Source organism: Megalobrama amblycephala, linkage group LG2 (assembly GCF_018812025.1).
Source record: "Megalobrama amblycephala isolate DHTTF-2021 linkage group LG2, ASM1881202v1, whole genome shotgun sequence".
In the NCBI taxonomy this organism is placed as follows: domain Eukaryota; kingdom Metazoa; phylum Chordata; class Actinopteri; order Cypriniformes; family Xenocyprididae; genus Megalobrama; species Megalobrama amblycephala.
This window is the reverse complement of record NC_063045.1, coordinates 25,426,770-25,447,687: the sequence shown is the minus strand read 5'-3', so window position 1 is coordinate 25,447,687 and position 20,918 is coordinate 25,426,770. Positions and strand designations below refer to the sequence as shown.

Genomic DNA, 20,918 nt, shown 5'->3' with positions numbered 1-20,918 from the left:
GCATCAGATGGTAATACCATAGTATTTTTTATATTAGCACGGAACTTGTTGATTACCACATTTTACATGGTAGCTACCTCAAGGTACTTCTAACACTATTGTAGGTTTCCCAAAAACATTTTTACCATAGCAAATGTCCAGTGATACACAGTGATACTACAATTGTAAATGCACAAAAAATAGCATTACTATGGTAACTGTCCAAAAAACATATTACTTAACCAAATACTTTGACATTAATGTGACCATGTCCAAATAATGGTATTATTACTGTATATGTACAAGAAAACATGCTATTGCTGTGGTAAATATCCTAAGGCAATGGATGGCAGTGCTTCCCACACATAGACTTTACTTGGGCGGGCCGCCCACATATAATAACGGCCGCCCAAGTATATTCGGAGACACATTTTTGCATTTATTATTTTTATCCTCTTATACTTTTATATCCGCGCAAGATAATGAAACCATCCGCGATCGATTAACTAGTCGTTTCGTACCTGCTCGTTATGTGTGCGTCAGAACTGTTTCAAACGGGCGCTGCATTTTGCAAAGTCACAAGGGGGCGCTGTTGCGAGTTCAAAAACAGAGTATTCAAAAACATGGTAATACTGTGGCAAATGTCCAAAACCACTGTATTTTAGTTGGACATGTATAAAAAAAGCATTTAATTGCTGTGGTAAATACCCAGAAATCTTTTTACAATAGCAACAATAGTTCAACTATAGTATTTTTAGTGAAACCAATCTGACTAAACAAAACATGGCTACTAGAGTTTAACTATAATATAACACCATGATTAACTGTCATGTTCTAAAACATGGTATTACTGTGTGAAATGTACAAAATGATATTGATACCCTTAAAAAAATGACTGTGATGTTACCGGTACAGTACTGGTACAAACTGTGATAGTACGGTGATTGCAACAGTTGGTAATACGGTTGTATTTTGGTATATTCCATGGTACTAAATGATAAGAGAATACCATAGTTTTGCCATGGCAGATGTCCAAATAACCATAGTATTACATTCACATCATTCATTTGGTCAATGACAGTTTCCCAGATGGCAGTGTGCCTACAGGAACACACACACAATCATCAAACTTCAATGCTGCCAAGCCAAACTTCGCTTTAGTGACAAAGTCAAGCTACATTGACTCTCAGCTGTCTCACTACAACCTGAAACAACACTACATCAGTGGATTAATAAACACAGATGTAGTAATAATCAACTAGCGTAACTGCAAATCACAAAAACCACCTAAGCAGAAAACCTCATAGAGGTGCACGTGATCCTAAAGAAAATTACTTCTTTTAATGAAAAAAATCACATAAAAATGAACAAAGCGAAGCCCCATCCTAGATTTTTTGCTGATGAATATCCCATTGTCTTTAAATACAAAGCTACCACCCATATAACCAAGCCCTTTCTTTCTAGCAAACACTTGATGGTGAAACTACAAATAGTTTGTTTTCTAACATGGTCATTAATCATCTTGGAACTGAAGGAAAATCAATGGAATCCAATAAAGAGGGCAGGAACTGTGAAAGAAAACCATGTATGTGTGTGTGTGTGTGATGCATCCAAGAGTGTGTGCTGTGATGTGTAAAGAGTGCCGTGTTTTCTCAGAGGTCTGCGGAGGGACACTGACTTTGGAAACTGGGGGGTGGTCAAGGAGAAACAGAAGTGCTGAACTGCTCAATAGGAAGATTAGCAGAAAATATATCAGTGCAAAAAGTAGAGTATGATGAGAAAGACAATCTGTACCTGCCACATTGACTTTCTCTGGGTTGACAGGGTTCGGTCCAGGTGTCCCGGTTCCATTGGTCAGGTTAGTACTTGTTCCGTTGTAGATGATATTGTCCACCTTAGACTCCAGCTTTGATAATCTCTGCATTATATTATCCAGAAGAACAGCTAGAGTCTTCTTCAGATCTGCACAACAGAATATGATATACATATGATTAACTTAAAAGATTATATATATATTAATTTCAAAAATGAAACGTGTGGCAATTGGATGCAAAAATAAATGAAATGAAATGAAATGAAATGAAATGAAATGAAATGAAATGAAATGAAATGAAATGAAATATATATATATATATATATATAATATATATATATATATATATATATATATATATATATATATATATATATATATATATATATATATATATATATATATATATATATATATATATATATATATATATTTATTATATTATATTTTTATTTTATTTTTTTTGCATTCAATTGCCACACGTTTCAGGCTAACATTTATCCATCTTGTCTTCTGAGAATAGAATCGAATCGAACATAATAGATCATTATGATGAAGAAAAAGGCATGGTGCCCATTTATATTTTCAATCCTCACACACCTAACCGAATGAGGTCAACACACCTCCAGCATTTCAAACAGGCTTTATTATGACTTCAGCTGAAACACAAGCTTCCTGCAGAACAGTGGGATTAAGAACCACCCATATGCTCAATAACTCAATAACCTGGAGTTTCATCTTGATAACACACTGTAAAAGATGATTATGTTCAAATGCAGAGAGAGTCAGAGAGGACGAGTGGGGCGTGGAATGATCCAAATATAATTATGAATCAAAATCCTGAGATTCATTTAGTAGAGATTGATTGTTGATTCAGTGATTCAGTTTTAAAGAATGTAATAAACAAACAAACCACATGTAATAGGCAAGGCAAGTTTATTTATATAGCACATTTCATACACAATGGTAATTCAGAGTGCTTTAAACCATAACAATATAGAAGAAGGACGGATAAGCATCATTCTTTTACCATGTCCATTTTTCCTCTCAAGGAGGACACTTCTGTCATTAACTAGATTCCTTTCAAATACAATTCATGGCGACTACTTGAATGAAGAACAAATATGTTTTTTTTCCAGTGACGTAATTCACAAAACCTTGAACTACTTGTTCCTGTTTCTAACTCAGAAAAGAAATGTACTTCTCACAATGCATGACTAGTGAGAACTTGCCCAATCCCCTCAAATCCCAAATGATTTTTCATGCAGAAATGTGTCACATTATGAAAGTTAAACTTGTTGCGGATGTCTAACTCATTTCATCTCTTTCTCTCTGGCTCAAAAAAAAAATAGTCCAAATCCGGTCGGATTTTCTCTGACAGATGGAGACGAGAGAATAATCCATATTTCTATGTCACCAAGTGCCACTGCTCTCAATGATGATGACGTCATGACATCATCACACTTCCCAGGACTAAATCCCTCAGAGAGCAGTAAACCCTTCGGGGCCAGTCGCATTCGTATAACCGGCATGTGACACTAAAATGTGTTGTATGTCACTTTTTTGACCGTAGTAAAGCATAAAAATACCATAATATGTTTTCAGATATTTAGGAAACATTTTAAGTTCAAATACTTGGGTAACACTTTACAATAAGGTTCATTAGTTAAACATTAGTTAATGTATTAACTAACATGAACAACACATTTGTTACTGTATTTACTAATCTTTGTTAAGGTTAGTTAATGAAAATACAGTTGTTCATTGTTTGTCCATGTTAGTTCACAGTGCATTAACTAATGTTAACAAGATTTTAATAATGTATTAGTAAATGTTGAAATTAACAAATGTGTAGGAATGTCTGTTTTCTTGTTTGTTTGTTTTTTTAGTAGAGATGCACCGGTCGACTGGCCATAAATCAGAACCGGCCGGTTCTTGCTCCAAACACACAGTCAGCAACCGGTTTTTAGTTTTACATTTTGGCTGGTCTTTATTTGCATTCAAACTGCATTGCAATCATTTCCTAAAATGTAATTTGTGTGGAAATATTACGAAGTCTGTAAACAGGATGTTAACAGAGGCCAGAGACGGAACACGCTGAAGACGGACACAAAGAAGAGAACAGATCAAATACTGTATCAGGCACAACAAGCTCACTGTTCGTGATGCTCAAAATATTAATATAAATAGAATTTTTGAATTGGGGTGGGCGTTTATATGAATGCATCTCTTAAGGGAACTGCCTGTCTTCAGAAAAGTTTCAATGGCATTTTCTTTTTCTCTTACTTCCGTATTAAGTAGTGTTTATAAGCGTAGCACTGCTTTGCGTACAAAGGTACCTAAAGAAACCTGCTGTTTCATAAGCGCCATCTACTGTTAGAGAATGAATTTGCATTTTCATTCAGTGGTTTTTGATTTGTGCAGGTGTGTCTAATCTAATTTAAATCAAAAACAACTGCTTATGCTACATGTGTGTAGCATCTTTTGTTTGGATCGCAATTAAATGCAGTGCTTGCCTCTAATTTCAAATAGCTATAGATATTTTTTTTGTTTAAGGCCAGTTTGCCAAGCCAATTTGGTTGTTAAAAAGAAAAGAAACATACTTTAACATTAAACAAAGAATGATACAATAAAAACATTAATAGAAATAAATGCTACAAAGGCATACAAAATTTTCATACAGGAAGGAATCTTAATAATTTTCAGTATTTCAAAGCTTTTACCATTCTAACATCAAACCACCTCTGAGGACCATCATTACAGTTTAGAGCAAGGGTCTCCAAACTCAGTCCTGGAGGGCCACTGTCCTGCAGAGTTTAGCTCCAACTTTCCTCAACACACGTGCCTGGAAGTTTCTAGTATGCCTAATAAGACCATGATTAGCTGGTTCAGATGTGTTTAACTGAGCTTGGGTTATTCCAGGATTGAGTTTCGAGACCCCTGGTTTAGAGGGTAAGATGGCACACAAAAATGTTGACACTGCATGTTTACATGCAACCAAATAATCTGTTAGTAATCAGATTGACAGCTCAATCGGACTAAAAAGCCTTCATGTAAACACCTTAATCGATCCAATTGAGCTCGATCCAAATTAAATTTCGATCGGATTAAAGGGGCGTTTTATTCCTTTTTTTAATCTGATAAAGAGAACATGTAAACACCTGATCGGATTAAAAACGGAAACTGGAAAGGACTGCGCATGTGCAATGATGTAGAAATGGCGTAATAACATATGATGCAAGGAACTCGTGTTAATCTAAAATTCTCCTAGCACTCATCGTCTGTGAAGTGGAGCAGAATCCCGTTAGTCCATACTTCATAATCTAGTCACAGGCACACTATTCTGGGGCGTTTTTACTGTTTGTTAAATATAAGCAAAACGCGGCACAGCATAACAGTTCATGTGCTCATCGCCGCTAATCAGGACACGAAATCGATTAATATTAAGTCTGCTCTTTAAAACAAACATTAATAAAAATAAAGAAGCAATGTAGGAAAATAGTATGTGCAAACAGTAGGAAACTGTATATTCGTGCACTGTGGGCATTGTCAAAAAAATCAATTCTGATTGTTCTGATTGATTTAAACAAAAGGTGTGCATGTAAACATAGCCACCGTTTCCAATGTAAAGTAAGGCGACCTTTAGATGAGCCAAACCCAGATCTGAAAGATAGGGCTGGATTTGTGATTTTACCCATCATATTACTGCAGTGAGTCATATGTGACCTTACATCTACCATTTTTGTCTTCTTCTCTAGCTCTCTTTATAACTTTCACTCACAAAGGATAATGCAAATTGATCTTTCGCTTCAGCCTGGTTTAATCATTTCTGGGTGTCTGTAATTCTCTCCTCGCTTGTCTGTCTGTCTGTCTGTCTGTCTCACTTGTGAACTGCAAACGGGATGCATTAATGGAATGCATTTCCTGGAGCTTTAGCAAGATGCGATGTAGACAGGAGACAATATACTGACCAAGATTAGATTATCGAGAGCAAAAAGCCACAGTTCTGGTTTACAGGAAAAGCAGAAAGTGGACCAGAATACAATACTTGGACATACAGGAAACTAACTACAGATGCAAAATTATACATGGAGACCAGATACATTTTTGTTCCTTGTTTTAAGAGAAACCAGATTCCATCACAGATGGCACAGTGATTGAATTTAATAGGTCAAACAGGAACAGATCAGGTTGAGACAGGAATCTGTTCTTACAATGAACCAAGGTTCATAGCAGTTCACAGCCAAACCACTAAGAATGATAAACTGTCGTTTGTGCTCGACAAACGTGTTTAACACTTGCAGATGATTTCTTATAGAAATGGACTTCACTTAATGTAAAACCCTGATTTGTTTTTCTTTTTGCCCGCATTCTCCACCAAGTGAAAACCGCAATTACTTGGCAAAGATTGTTTTCTTGTTTCAGAATTTTTTTAAATTCTATATCATTGTGTCTAAATACATTAAAAATAAAAAGAATAAACACTAATTTTAAAAAAGAAATTTAGGCATCACAACATTATAATGTATAATTTGTAGAAAAACAGGGCTGCTCCCTACTAATCGACAAAAAGAGGCTTAGTCAACCAAAATATTACTAGTCGGTTAGTCGCAGAAAAAAAAAAAAAAAAAAAAAAAACAACCTTCAGGAAGATTCGGAGCACAAATGAATCAGAGTATCGAATCTGCTGTTCGGAGCACCGTTGGCTGTTTGACACGCGATCTGAATCATGATTCGATACGTTGATTCATTTGTGCTCCGAATCTTCCTGAAGCAGTGTTTTGAAATCGGCCATCACTAAATAAGTTGTTATTTTGTTTTTTTTGGCGCACCAAAAATATTCTCGTCGCTTTATAATATTAATATTGAACCACTGTACTCACATGAACCGATTTAAATATGTTTTTAGTACCTTTATGGATCTTGAGAGAGGAAAGTCAGTCCGCCCTCCGTCGCGATTCGAGTCAACTCCAAACCGTACCATGCAATCAGATTCGTTTATTTTAGTGACGCAAACAGCGTCACTCTAGTGCGGCGAAAGTCCCTTCAATATCAACAAAGATTGCGCATGGGAGACCCGAGAGTTTGTTCTATTCAGCCGTGAATTCAGTTTTAAATGACCAAAAACACATTAATTATTTACTTTTCGCTGTTGACTCTCTTGTCGCTTTGCTAACGTCATATCCGCCCTTTTCTGATTGGTTTACTCCACTTCCTGTTTGCTCGGATTTGCTCCGCCCTAGAAATCGAATTGATTCAATGGCCGACCAGACTCATCCGCTGGTACAGTGAAGCTGGATTTTCCAGGTAAGCCTCACGGAGCCATCGGATTTCAACTAAAATATCTTAATTTGTGTTCCGAAGATTAACGAAGGTCTTACGGGTGTGGAACGGCATGAGGGTAAGTAATAAATGACAGAATTTTCGTTTTAGGGTGAACTAACCCTTTAATAGCAACTTTATGTGGCCACTTGCTCTAACGTTAACCTAGATAAATAACCAATCCAACAATAATTGTCCAGATCTTCTGCAACACCAGAGCCATTTTATCTACCAAGTGAAAACCACAATTACAATCACTACACAAACAACTAATTCTATACTACTGTGTCTAAATATATAAAAAATAAAAGACTTGTTTTAAAGCAAAAATCAGTTTAGAAAGCACAACATTATAATGTACAATATGCAAAATGTATATTCCTTTAGAGATTAGCCAAAGATAGCGGTTTCTGCAAAAATAAAATGTTGAGATCATACAATAATTGTCAGACCCCCTGCAACACAATCACGGATCCCCTGTTGAAGACCCCTGCCTTGAGAAAATGAAGTGCTTCCTCACACTGGTTGAGTTACCTCTAAAAGCATGGGCCTTATCACCAACCGACTAAGACTAATTCGTTAATGATAATGTTACCACGGCTACATCTTACACGTCTGACATTCACCTGCACGATATGCTATCGAGGTCAACTCTCCTACACAAAAAACTCAAAAGATACGTGTGTTTACTTGCGCCACACACCTCTGAATGTATCTTGAACCTGATAAATATATCAACAAATTGCAACCTCACCTGTAAAAGAAGCCATTTAGCACAAGAAACGGTGGGCGTATTGTTTGAAAGAAGCCGTGTGGTGTGTGTCTTTGCTTCTGGATCGATAGTCATCCGTGGGCCGTAATGAGGCCTCTTGCCCAACGGAGCGCCTCTATTAGCAGCATGAATAAGTTATCGACGGATGTATGCTGTGCTCTGAGAGAAAGGCTAAAACAGACACCGTTACGGCTTTCTTCTGTTTAAGAATGATGACATTGTCTCTTTAAACATAAGCTGTTATGGTTGCGGCCCATCACAAATGCATCTTCCGCATGGCATGGCTTATCAACTGCAGCCTCAGGTCATCATGGGAGCTAAATATAGGTTAAAACATGCAGTGGAAGAAAAAAAAACACTGGGAAAGACAAAGCCAGAGGAGGTGAGATATAAAAGCCGTAGTGCTGCAGCAGTGCAGCAGCCGTGTCGGTTTATATGACTGATATGAAAAACGGACTTCAAACTGACTGCTGGATTCAAATTGCACAACTGCAGTGTTCCCATCTCCCGCAGTTTCTTGGATTCCCGCAGCTTTTCTTCACAGTACAGCTATCTATTCCTCACACCATCGTCAAATTAATTAAAATGAAGGTTACAGGTTGTTTACGGAGCCGTATATGAGCAGAAAATGTTCTGAACTTCTGAAAGTAGCTTCAACGGTTGTGACTGAACACAAAGATCTTCAATGCTCCCAAGCAAAAAATGAGAAAAACCAGTGATGGGATGTCAACTAAGAAATAAATCTTACAATTGCAGTTCTCAGTTATTCAGGTCATAGGTCTGTAACTCAAAATGTTCACCACTCATTTAGGAGGCTTCAATAGTTGCGACTGACGATGAAGATCTTCGAGGTTTCCAACCAAACAAAAAAGAAATACGAATGATGAAATATCAACTACAAAACTTTGTGGTCAAAATTGACATTAAAGGATTAGTTCACTTTCAACTAAAATTTGCCTGATAATTTACTCACCCCCATGTCATCCAAGATGTTCATGTCTTTCTTTCTTCAGTTGAAAAGAAATTAAGGTTTTTGATGAAAACATTCCAGGATGTTTCTCTATAGTGGACTTCAATGGAGCCCAAACGGTTGAAGGTCAAAATTACAGTTTCAGTGCAGCTTTAAAGGGCTTTACACTATACCAGACAAGGAACAAGGGTCTTATCTAGCGAAACGATTGGTCATTTTCTAAAAAAATTTAAATGTATATGCTTTATATAAACAAATGATCGCCTTCCAAGTGCTTCCGCCAAAACCGTATTTTCGTACTCTTCAAAAAGCTTACACTGTATGTCTGTAAGGCGATCTTTTTTATTTGAAAGTGAACTAATCCTTTAATACATCAAGAATGGATCTTTTTTGTTAATTTTGAGAATATTACAATCTAGCGGGTACAATTCTTAGTTATCTAGGTTATAGTAGAATGTTCTAGAGGATGTATTCTGGATAACTGGATGTATTTCTGTAGCTCAAGATGTTCACTACACATCCAAATGGCTTCATCTTTGCAACTCGAAATGAAGATCTCTGACATTCGCAAACAAAGAGAAAAAAACTGATGAGATGTCAACCCACGAAACTACTAGACAGTATGCAATTTTGGATACAGCTAAGGACTCACCGTATGCCGTCATGGTGCCTACGTAGGGTCCGTCCATCACGCTCTGGTTCTCCTCAGCGAGGGCTTTGATATATCGCTTGCTGAGATCCAATATCTGCATGCGTAGCTGTGCACTGCTTTCGTGCGTCGCCCGCTGCTGGATTGTGAAATGAAGCAGCATCATCCCCCAAATGAAGCCGAAACTCACAAGAAAGAATCCCAGCTTTTGGGAGGACAACTTCCACAAGTAAACGGAGCCCATGGTGAGGAAGTTCGTTTGAGTGTGTGGAGTGTGTGTGTGATTCAGGATGAGTTGAGCCTCATGGTGCTCAGGGGGGTGCGGTCTCTAGTCTTTCTTTTCCTCACTGCAGTCCATTCCTTTTAGCTCAAGCTGTCAATCACACCAGAGACATGCCCACCAGAAGCTCCATCACAATGAAGACACTGTAAGAAACAAGGAAAGTCAAAATTAGTCTTGGACAAAATTAGTCTTAGGACTTGACTTGGGCCAGTAAGAAACCTGGTCTGCTGATAGACGCTTTCAAACACTTCTGTGTGCTTTCAAACGCTCCCGTGTGTTGATCATTGAAGCCAATCACAGACATATATGTTGAGTGCGTGAACACAATGGCCAATCAGAGGTGTTCAACAGCGTTCAAAGCGTCACATTTTCAAAATTTCAGTACCGACTTGGTATCAAAGTCTGTACTTTTGACAACACTACCCAGATGACCCTAGCAACCACTCAGAAGACCTTAGCAACCACCCAAAAGACCCAAGAAAACACCCAGATAACAGTAGCAACAGCATGCAAATGAAACACCATGTTCTGTCAGGCAATGTGACTACAACTGTGACATCATAATGGATGACCACATAACCAGGGTCACAATATGGTCTCTAGTGTTTCACATTGTTTGAATAGACGTAACAGATCGTGCGGTGGCATTTCAATGAGGGGATTGAGTCACAGCAAATGATGAAAATGTTAAGCAAACCTCGACTGAAAGGCATCCAGAGAACGAAAGATAAACAGTTAGGCCCATTTTATATGAACACAAATATACTTATTTGCGTTGGGGCACAGATTTAAATATAGTCAGCAGAAATGTAAGCCACTGACAATATGGGCACAAAGGCTGAATACACACTAACTGTTGACCTTCTGATGTGGTTGAAACATTGATGACCGTATAATTCCAGCGCAACCAGTTTTAGAAATGTTGCCCAATCACTTTACTCTCCTTTCAGACCTACTGTAAGTGACCTTTGATATTTAATAAGTTGTCATGAATGTTATTAAAGTAGAAAGCCACTTGATGTCAAGGCGTGAAGCAGTTCTTACAAACCTATTAAAATCACTGTAACGCACACCCTTGAGTAACAGTAACAGGATAAAGTTATAACCTAAATAGTTGTAGCTTACAGCTAAGCTTAATGTGAGACTATAGCTAGAATATATGTTATATTGTTTTTAACGTGACATTTTCTTTACCTAATATAGCAGATATTGTGCTGCTCTGTGAAATTTCGTTAGCAAAAATTCAACAGGAATCTGCGCGTTCAGGAGTTTCATGTGATTAACGAAATCTGCATTGGGAACATTTTCACCCTGTTCAATAATGTGTCACGCTGACCAACAGAAAGCTGTTTGGTTCTCTGTTGAGCTGTGCTTAAGCAAAATATTGCGTAAAAATATTGTAGCGATGTATGACTTTACTTTACTTTACTTTATTTGTCCCTGTTAAGGGAAAATTGTCTTGGGCAATACAGGTAAATTTTCCCTTAACAGGGACAAATAAAGTAAAGTTAAGTAAAGTCATACATCACTAAGATATTTTCACACAATATTTTGCTTAAATTTCACTAATGTGACCGCATCCTAAGTGTGATATTGCAACTGACATAAACATCATCGAAGCCCAGCCAATCAAACTATTCGATCTGCGTATCCACATTCTGATGAACAATGTTTTTTTGTTTTTTTTAACAATTCAAAGGGAATAAAATTTACATATAAGTAACTTATGAACGAATGTTATTGACATTGTTTGCTTACACTGTAAAAAATTTGTTGTGAATAAAACAAAGATTACTGGAGTATCAGTTTTCTACTTAAAAATTCATGTTAAATTCAATTTTCTAGTGACATTTAATAGGAGTTTGAGTGAAAATTTCTACACACAAAAAAAATTCTGTCGACAGAACTATAAACTTTAAAACTGTCATATTGAGGAATTGTTCACAACTCAAAAGTTTGCCGAAAGAGAATAACGCATATTTCGCTTTAAAGGCAGAACAACTCAAAAATCAATTATTCACAAGTGGTCGAAGTGTCAAATAAAATGCAAAAAGATAAGGGAAACAAAGGCATGTTTCATGATGCGGTCATGAAATACAACAAAAAGAGAAAGAGTTTATTTTTTAATGCTACAGTTCAAGAACGCACACACACATCAGCATGGTAAAATCGTTCCCTGACAACAACTGCCTTTCTTTGCGAAAAGAGACATGTTGGATGCACATGCAACCTCCCACACACACTCTCTCCCCAATGTACTCTTGTACAAAATATCAATGAATCTTAGATACAATTATTACACATATAACTTTAACCCTTAAAAAATGCATACCTCGGGTCTTTAGTGACCCGGGATGTCATTCACTACCCTCCTCCTCGTTCATTTTTTAAAGTAAGACATCAACCTTCTTGGTATTCCTCAATCAATTCATTATAAAGAATATAACAAGAAAAAAAAATCATAAACTGATAAAAGAATGCCTATTTTTGTATTCATTTTTTGTAAAAACTGTATAGGGTCACTAACGACCCGAGGTGTGTATCAGTGTACATATATTTTTTCTGCACAACAATAATTGAATCTTAGATGACGGAATAAGTACAATTCACCTTTATACCACAAGGTGGCAATGTCTGATACACAATGATGAAGTGACGATTCATTCAGACAAAAAACGAAAAAAGAAAAACATGAAATGGCTCAGCGATTTACTGCGGGGCAAGTACTAAACGCAATCAAATATGACTGTAACTGTCACTGGATGGATCTGGTGAAGCTGTTAGCGATCGAAATATTGATTTTGAAGATGGTGAAAATTATATAGTTTTGAGAATATGTTTGAGATCGCGAATGGGCTCATATTTGTGACCTCAAACATAAAACTAGCCCGTTATTTGCTGAATTTACTGGGAAATGAGCTCTGAGGGACAGTGATGATGGCATACAATATCTGCTCAAACTGAGCCCTTTTCAAGCTCCAAAAGGTAACAAAATATGATTTTATTGTTACTCTAATAACAAAGGAGTTTTATATTGTCGTGACAGGTAGAGATCCATCAGTGTTAGATATAGATCCGGGTCGATAAAGACCCGAATATGTAAGAATGATTGATGAAACAGTAATGCATTTAAGGGTTAATTTAAAAAAAAAAAAAAAACCTAAAAATCCACACTACAGTTGACGTGTATCGTGGTAAACAAGAATACATTTAGCAAAAAGCAACAAAAAGCAAAAGATGCCACATGACCACAAAGAAACCAGGTCAAGACCTATTTTTCCATTAGGTTAACAAATCTTACTAAATTTGATACTGATGAGAAGCAGGGGTAGATACAACCCCCAGGGCAAAACACATAAATACAAAACTACCCTACTCATATCACATCACATTTAATAATTACCAAACAATGACTAGTGCCCCGGAAAAATTATACATTACATAATTTGCTGCTAAAATTATCTATAAGAAAGTTACACCCTTCTATCGGTATTATGTTGGTATTAAGAGTAGGTGTAACACTAAACTTGCAGAGCATGTTTTATGTTTTACTATTGTGGTTTTACAGAATAGCAAACAAATACGGTTACTTTTTTTTTTTAAATAAAATGTTTTGTTCCTTATCCAGACTTGTATATCTGTTCAAATATTGCCTAAATAGGACAAAGCATAACGTAGGATGTTTTGTAATTGTTGTTAAGCAACAAACTTTATTAAGTATTGCTTAAAAAATTGTGAAAGGCGTTGAAAAATCAAGTCAAGTCAAGTCACCTTCATTTATATAGCGCTTTTTACAATGCAGATTGTGTCAAAGCAGCTTTACATTGATAATTGGTATATAATTTTTCCTTTTAAAGAATAGTGTCAATGCAGGCAGATCAAAAGTCAAGTCAATATCAAATGTCAAGTCAAATTAAATTAAATTAGGGCTGCACGATTAATCGTATTTTATCACGATAACGATATCTGCTTCTCTCGATTGATTTTAAATAATCGTCACGATATTGGCCCGCTCTATGAAAATGAACATAATGTGGAAATATTGGAAGTAATATTAGGAATTTCGCTGTTTTATCTTTTGAAGTTCCTAAAGGTTTTACCAGTTTTCATAATGTTGATCAGCTAGAAATGATTTTTCTTTGCTTTACGAATTTGCCGGGCAATTTGAATCTGGTTTGTCTTATTGCAAACGAAAAATCACAGAAAATTACTAGTAGGTGTGTGCAAAACTACATAATTTTAATTTATAATTTAGTCTTAGTTCAGGCTAAAGTGTCAGGGAGCAAACTCTGCTGTTCTTGTATAAACTACATTGTTGTTTTGCAAAACAAATTCTGTTTGCAATCAAATTACACATTTTTCAAACAATTGAAAGATGCTTTTAATAGATATTTTTTAAATTATAATTACAAATATCTATTAAATATAATTACATTGTCTTATATTATACCGATTTATAATTTGTAATTATAGACTTGCAAATATTGAAAAAATATGAAAAAATATCTTCCTGAGAGGAGAATATAACATTGAAAAAACTTTTTGACCTTTGTACATACTACCTTGAGATAAGCAAACATATGTTGTTATCTTATAAGCAGTATCTTAGAAAGAGCAGAAGGCGACCTAGGCTTAAATGCCTCTAGAATTCCTCAATTACATCATGATTATATTTAAACCTAAGCTGCACAGTATTGCAAATGGGTTAAAAAAATGACAGCACCTTTTTTGTTTTACAGAGAGAACTTTGCTCAAATTATATAAAACCACGATCATGGCCGACATAACTATCAGGCTAATTATTAATCTACACAACAAATGCATCTGCAAACACAAGGCTGAACTTTAGTTCTCAAATTCGGTTTAGTTGATTCTTCGTCAGACTTTGAATTGAATCATTTTGCCTATAAAGTAAATTTTCTATATGTTGCTTCTTGGAATTACAACATTATCAGAACTTTCAGAAATTCACACCCCCTTTCTTTGGAGTTCCTGACATCTTGTATCAAGACATCTTTTTTTTTTAACACAATCAGTGTTGAAATGCTGAACCGAAAAACTAAAATTCCTGCACTTCAGAGGAACCCTGCAGGGCGCAAGTGCCTGAAACAGAGTGGAACAGCATTCACAGAGAAGTGCCTTTTCCCTCGGAAACTTACGTAACCATAGGACAGCTATGGAAAACGCTGATGAATAATTTACAATAGGTTGAAACATTTTAAACAGTAGTTGGTCAAAGAGGATATTGAACAGTACTGAGAACATTCAAAAGGGTTAATCTGTTGTTCTGACAGAATTTAGTTCATCTAACTTGGGTGGTCAACACTCAAGAACTGATAGTAAAGTACTTTAGTAGTTGCAAATTAGTCCTGATTAAATTTGCACATGATAGGTTTTATTGCTTGTCAAACTACTAAAACTTTGCCCACACCTTAATGAAATTCTATAATAAAATTGTGTCAATATTTTCAGTCATCTTAATTTAATCACACTCACTGCAGAGAAATTACAATATCCTACGAATTCCAGCTGTAAGGATTCCTTTTAATTCATACTGTATGTATTGAGTAAACATAGGCAACTAAAGTAAATATCATCTGTTGAAGTAATCAATGGTTAGTAGTGTTGTGCCAACAATAGTTATACACTCAGTCTGTACTTAAACATCACAAGTAACATTGACTTTCATGCAAATTAATGTTATTTGCATCTAATTACATTTTGTAATAAAATGATGTACTATTTTTTATTTGTATTCTAGTTAACTCATTTTAATTTAATTACCGACTTCTAGGAATCGTGCTTGTTTACTGAATAAACATTGCTATAATACATATACCTGATACCATCTGTGAAAATAGTTAACAGAGTCGGGCCACATCACTGTATTTGTGCTTAAACATCACATGGAGGCGAGTTAATAAAACTGAGTGCTGTTAACATTTCAGGATTTGTTGATTTAGAATTGTAATATAACCCTATAGTTCAGAAGCAGAGCATTTAAAGTACATAATGGGCACGTACACACTACAGCTAAAATCGGCTGTCAGTTCACCTTTTAGTGCTTAATGGCGTTCTGTACACACACAGTTCAGTAAAATACGAGAGGGACAACCGCATTCTACAACCGTATTAACTCCCGAAAAATACAGGTAGTGACAACCGCATTTACAGAAATTCTATGCAGTGTGTACGGAACCGAACTGAACAACTAGTTGTTAATGACGTTTACGTGCACCGGTAACGTGTGTCTCTCGTGTATGCGCGGCGAATCACAGGGAAAGCACAAGCCTATCCAAATGCTTTATGCTGAAAATCGCGATTCATGTTTGCTCACTTTAATAACTCCATAAACCCGTTTGCCTTATGAGACGAGCTTAAACAACAAGCCCAAAAACGTTTATAGTGAGTGACCATGGCAACACAGAAAGAGCGCGCGCTGTGTGAAACAGGCTGTCCAAGCATAAAACACGACGCCTCCGTCGACAGTGTTAGTGTGTTTAAATTGCTGAAAATAACGAGTGTTTTGTCACTTTAACATTACTTTGGTCACGATAACGGATACCAAACATGAGAGACGCCAGAACGTCGCTATGGTTTCCAAGCTGTCAATCATCGCAGTTTCGAGAGTGAGTCGTGTTCCGTACACACATGTAACGATAATTTAGGGGATTCACTCCCGCATTTAAATGCGGTTGTCACTCCTGAAACTTACAGTGTGTACGTGGTCAATGATGCTGCCAAACGTCAAGGATTCAATTTTCATTTTTTTTTCTTGCAAATGTTTTGTTTTCATATCTTAGCATTTACTGTTCACTGTTCTTCCTGTTGGTCTTATTTCAGGCTTTTCATGTAAGTAAAGTTTGTTTGTTTTTTGTTTTTCCTTGATACAGTCACTGATGCCAGAAACATTCTCAAAGAAATTAACTATATCTCGCAAAAACTTGCAAATTACGCAAGCAAAAATCTGTCAGAAGAATTTAGTTTTGCTTTAGAGAATTGCTAATAAACACATCTCATTAAAAGAGTTATGTATACAACCATGCTGTTAATAATAAGTAATTTCCAATGCATAGAACATGTCTATCCACACTGGAACATGACAGGGAAATGCCTTTAGAACATTCTAAAACATGCTAATAACATTCTAGAACAGTTAAAGGATTAGTTCACTTTCAAATAAATTTTTCCTGATAATTTACTTACCCCATGTCATCCAATGTCTTACTTTCTTCAGTCGAAAATAAATGAAGGTTTTTGATGAAAACATTCCAGGATTATTCTCCTTATAGTGGACTTCAATGGAGCCCAAATGGTTGAAGGTCAAAATGACAGTTTCAGGGCAGCTTCAAAGGGCTTTAAAAAATACCAGATGAGGAATAAGGGTCTTATCTACAGAAACCATCGGTCATTTTCTAAAAAAAACTTTATATGCTTTATAAACACAAATGATCGCATTGCACGTGCTTCCAATTTCCGTATTCTTCAAAAAGCTTACGCTGGATGTCCTAACGAACGCGGCGCCAGTTTCGTTTTTTCCTGTAAGTAGAATAGGGAAGGCATAGGACATACAGCGTAGCTTTTTGAAGAATACGGAAAGCGGAAGCATGTGCAATGCGATCATTTGTGTTTATAAAGCATATACAGTTGTATTTTTTCAAAAATAGCCAATCGTTTCGCTAGATAAGACCCTTATTCCTTGTCTGGTATAGTGTAAAGCCCTTTGAAGCTGCACTGAAACTGTAATTTTGACCTTTAACCTGTCTGGAGGCCATTGAAGTCCACTATAAGGAGAATAATCCTGGAATGTTTTCATCAAAAACCTTAATTTCTTTTCGACTGAAGAAAGAAAGACATGAACATCTTAGATGACGTGGGGGTGAGTAAATTACCAGGAACATTTTATTTGAAAGTGGTCTAATCCTTTAAGTAAAAATATACAATGCACTTTTAAAATTTGCAGTCTTTCTCTTAAAATGAAACAAAACTATTGATGACATCATCCTGAACTACACAGCTTGTTGTCCAATCCAATCAAATTATTACTATTCAGAATAAAAATGTCCCAACTCTAGAAAATACATGGCTTTTAAGTTAAGACCTGACAAGTTTACTAACTGAAATCGCCATTAGTTACTAAACATATAATATAGGATTTTAGAATTGAGAAGTTTTTGTAATATGGCCCCAGGGCACGGATAACATCCTAAAAAAACATCAAAATACAGAACACAGCCTTTATGCAATCAGGAAGTTTTTAAAGGATTTTGCAACTGATATTTGACAGCCAAACACCGCAAAAGTTGATCCCAGTGAGCGAGCCCTTTACTCTGGGCAAAAAAGGCCTTCTTGGAACTCAAGAAGGCCTTTTTTGCCCACAACTTTTTGCGGTGCAGGCGAAATTATCCCTGTCAGAGCAATTTTTTTCTGAATATGAAATGTGTTTTGTTTGCTTCCACATTTTTTTTTAAAAAAACATACGGTTAGTGTCAGAAACATAGGTTCAGAAGCCATTACATAATTCAAAATTACAAGTTTTTTTTTTTTTTTTTTTATAGAGCTACCAGCTTTCCAGTGATTTTTTTTAAGAAACATCTACCAGCTTATCAACGTAACTGCCACAGAAATCCATTCTGGGGCAGGTAGTTTTAACTCTACCAGGGGAAAACAGGTTCTGAAGAAATGTGGTGTTTTCAGTGTAAACTTATTGCTGATGATCAGGTTTTCAAGACAATGCCAATAAACGTCAACTAAACTTAATCTTGACATTAAAATAAAGGCCAACAAGGGAAAACAAGTTAACATAATAGTTAGTTAATCTGGCTCATTCTGATAGGATGACATGTCATTTACATTAATAAAAAAAACACACATTAAACCTCCTAAACTGGTAAAACAGTCAATCTTCTCATACCTGAAAATCAGTCGCTATTTATATATAGTTCACACCCACTTTCCAGCTACCTAAAGCAACCCACACATCCGTTCCACAAATTAGCTTGCATAAAGGTTCTCTTATACAGATTTCAGCAGTCTGAACATAAAGAACGCATTGTGAAATACAGCAAACAGGGTGGAAAGGTAGGCGGTGCAGTCGAGAAGGAGGCAATATCGACTTGAAGTGAATGGTCAAGGTCAACGGCTATTTATTGATACCACCGATTAGATACTGTTCTGACGGTCTATTTACAGACCATCACATGTGAGATCATGCTCAGTTCAAGAACAGGAAGTTATAAAGATATTTACAGCAATAAATCACTTTTTAAGAAGATTTCTGGGACTGATACAACATGGATATTGTGCAAGTTATCGCAGTGTTTCTCTATCCTGTGAGGTCAACTTATTTAGACGTGGTGCTCGGAGTATAATTAATAGTCATTAACTGAATTTGAAAATAATTTATTTTGTCTCACAACAACAACAACCATAAAAAGTATTGACAAGTATGCACTTAAACTGGAAACTGATGGGGTAAGTGCACAATGGTGACTTTGAAGTGACTTAACATAGGCTGACATTGTTAGAAATACACCAGATTACTGTCTTTCCGTGTGGTGGGACAGAAGACTAAACACATAAATATTAGTGTTACAAAACAAACACTTCAACTACACATTATTACATTTTGCAGTGTGTTCTGTGAAATCCAGAGAAAGACAGTGATATTTGATGCAGAACAGGCAGTTATTCTTCATAACTGACAATGACATCTCAAAAAACTCTGTACTACAATACGCTCTAACTGATGTCTATAGGCTTTATGAATACCTCTGGGACTCAACCCTAAAACCTTCAGTTCATCACCTCAGCTTTCTAACTACTTCACCAAACGACCCAAAAATTACAATTAAAACTAGTATCAACAGCAGACCAAACCTAATACAGCTTAATTTTTAAAGGTCTAGGCTGGCAATCCAAAGGTTGAAGGTTTGAACCCCATAAGGTGGATCCAATCACCACTGTACAGCAAGACACTTAGCCTCAGGTTACTCCATAATACGATTTTAAAGGCTGTACCATGGTAAAATGATCATGAACTTACTTTTTAACCATTTAAACTAAATTAATATTACATTCTAATATCATAGTATTTACATGGTACTCCAATGTACTTCAAATAATACAATAGCATACGTTAATAAATAAAAAACATGCTAATGCGGAGTAATTTGTTGTATGTGTACATTTACAAAAATGTACAACCTGCGTATCAATGTACCAGAGTATTCTAATGTAATGAACCACATCTGATATAAAACACAGAAAAGTACGTTACCATGATGCGACCAGGATTGTTTGGTGTTATGGTGCTATGTCTTTTTAAACACTTACCATTTTACTACCATGGTATTCTCGGAAGTACCTAGAGTACAATGTCAATAGCATGGTACAGGAATTTCAACACCATGGTACATCAAAGTACGCTAGTATTGCCATCACTTTACGACAGATAAGACACATTATGTTCCTTTAAGGGTTATTTGTAAATTTATAATCAAATCACTGATAAAACACCTAACTGATTTGTGATCGCTAGATTTTAGTGAATAAATAACACAAATAAACACGTTTAACACATATGCGCGTGTTCCGCAGTGGACTGCAGCGCACCAAACGCGCCCCGCTTTCATTTCATACGCATTTATAAGGCAAACCAAACAAACACTCACCTGATTAAAGATTTAACGTGATGATATGTATGTTAAAGGCTGTAGAAAAGCCGGTGGTGGTGCTGTGATCGGCGTCGGTGTGGTTCCAGGCACCTGACAACGGTCTGTGTGTTTCGCTACGCTGTCTGATCACATTCAACACAAAGAGCGTAGAGACGCACAAGACACCGCAGGGAGCGGGGAGATTTTACCTACTAGGTTGAAAAACGTAAAACTGCGCTCGCTCTCGAAGGATCCCTAGCTTTGTAGGTGTAGGCCTAATCCTTTTTTTTTTTCTTTTTTAAATTAATTATTTAAATTATTTTGTAAATTGATTTCAAATAACATAAAACTAAATTAATCTCACCATGATGTTCAAGACTGTTTTTCCCCAAATATAATAACAGTAAATGGCTGAAAAATGCCCCCAACATGACATACATTCACAATAAAAGTATCATAATAATAGTATCATAAA

The 20,918-nt window shown here is 36.1% G+C and overlaps 1 protein-coding gene across 1 annotated transcript in view; it reads right to left on the bottom strand.

Moving 5' to 3' along the window:
* Positions 1–20,644, bottom strand: part of mgat5 (alpha-1,6-mannosylglycoprotein 6-beta-N-acetylglucosaminyltransferase) — an 81,946-nt gene extending 61,302 nt beyond the window's left edge. Inside the window, exons 1-3 of the mRNA XM_048168102.1 lie at positions 20,462–20,644; positions 9,509–9,931; positions 1,774–1,941 (exon numbers count right to left, since the gene is read on the bottom strand). Coding sequence (XP_048024059.1) covers positions 1,774–1,941; positions 9,509–9,749 — 409 coding nt within the window. The 5' untranslated portion in view covers positions 9,750–9,931; positions 20,462–20,644. The remainder of the gene's footprint in view (positions 1–1,773; positions 1,942–9,508; positions 9,932–20,461) is intronic.
* Between the last annotated feature and the right edge of the window lie 274 nt (positions 20,645–20,918).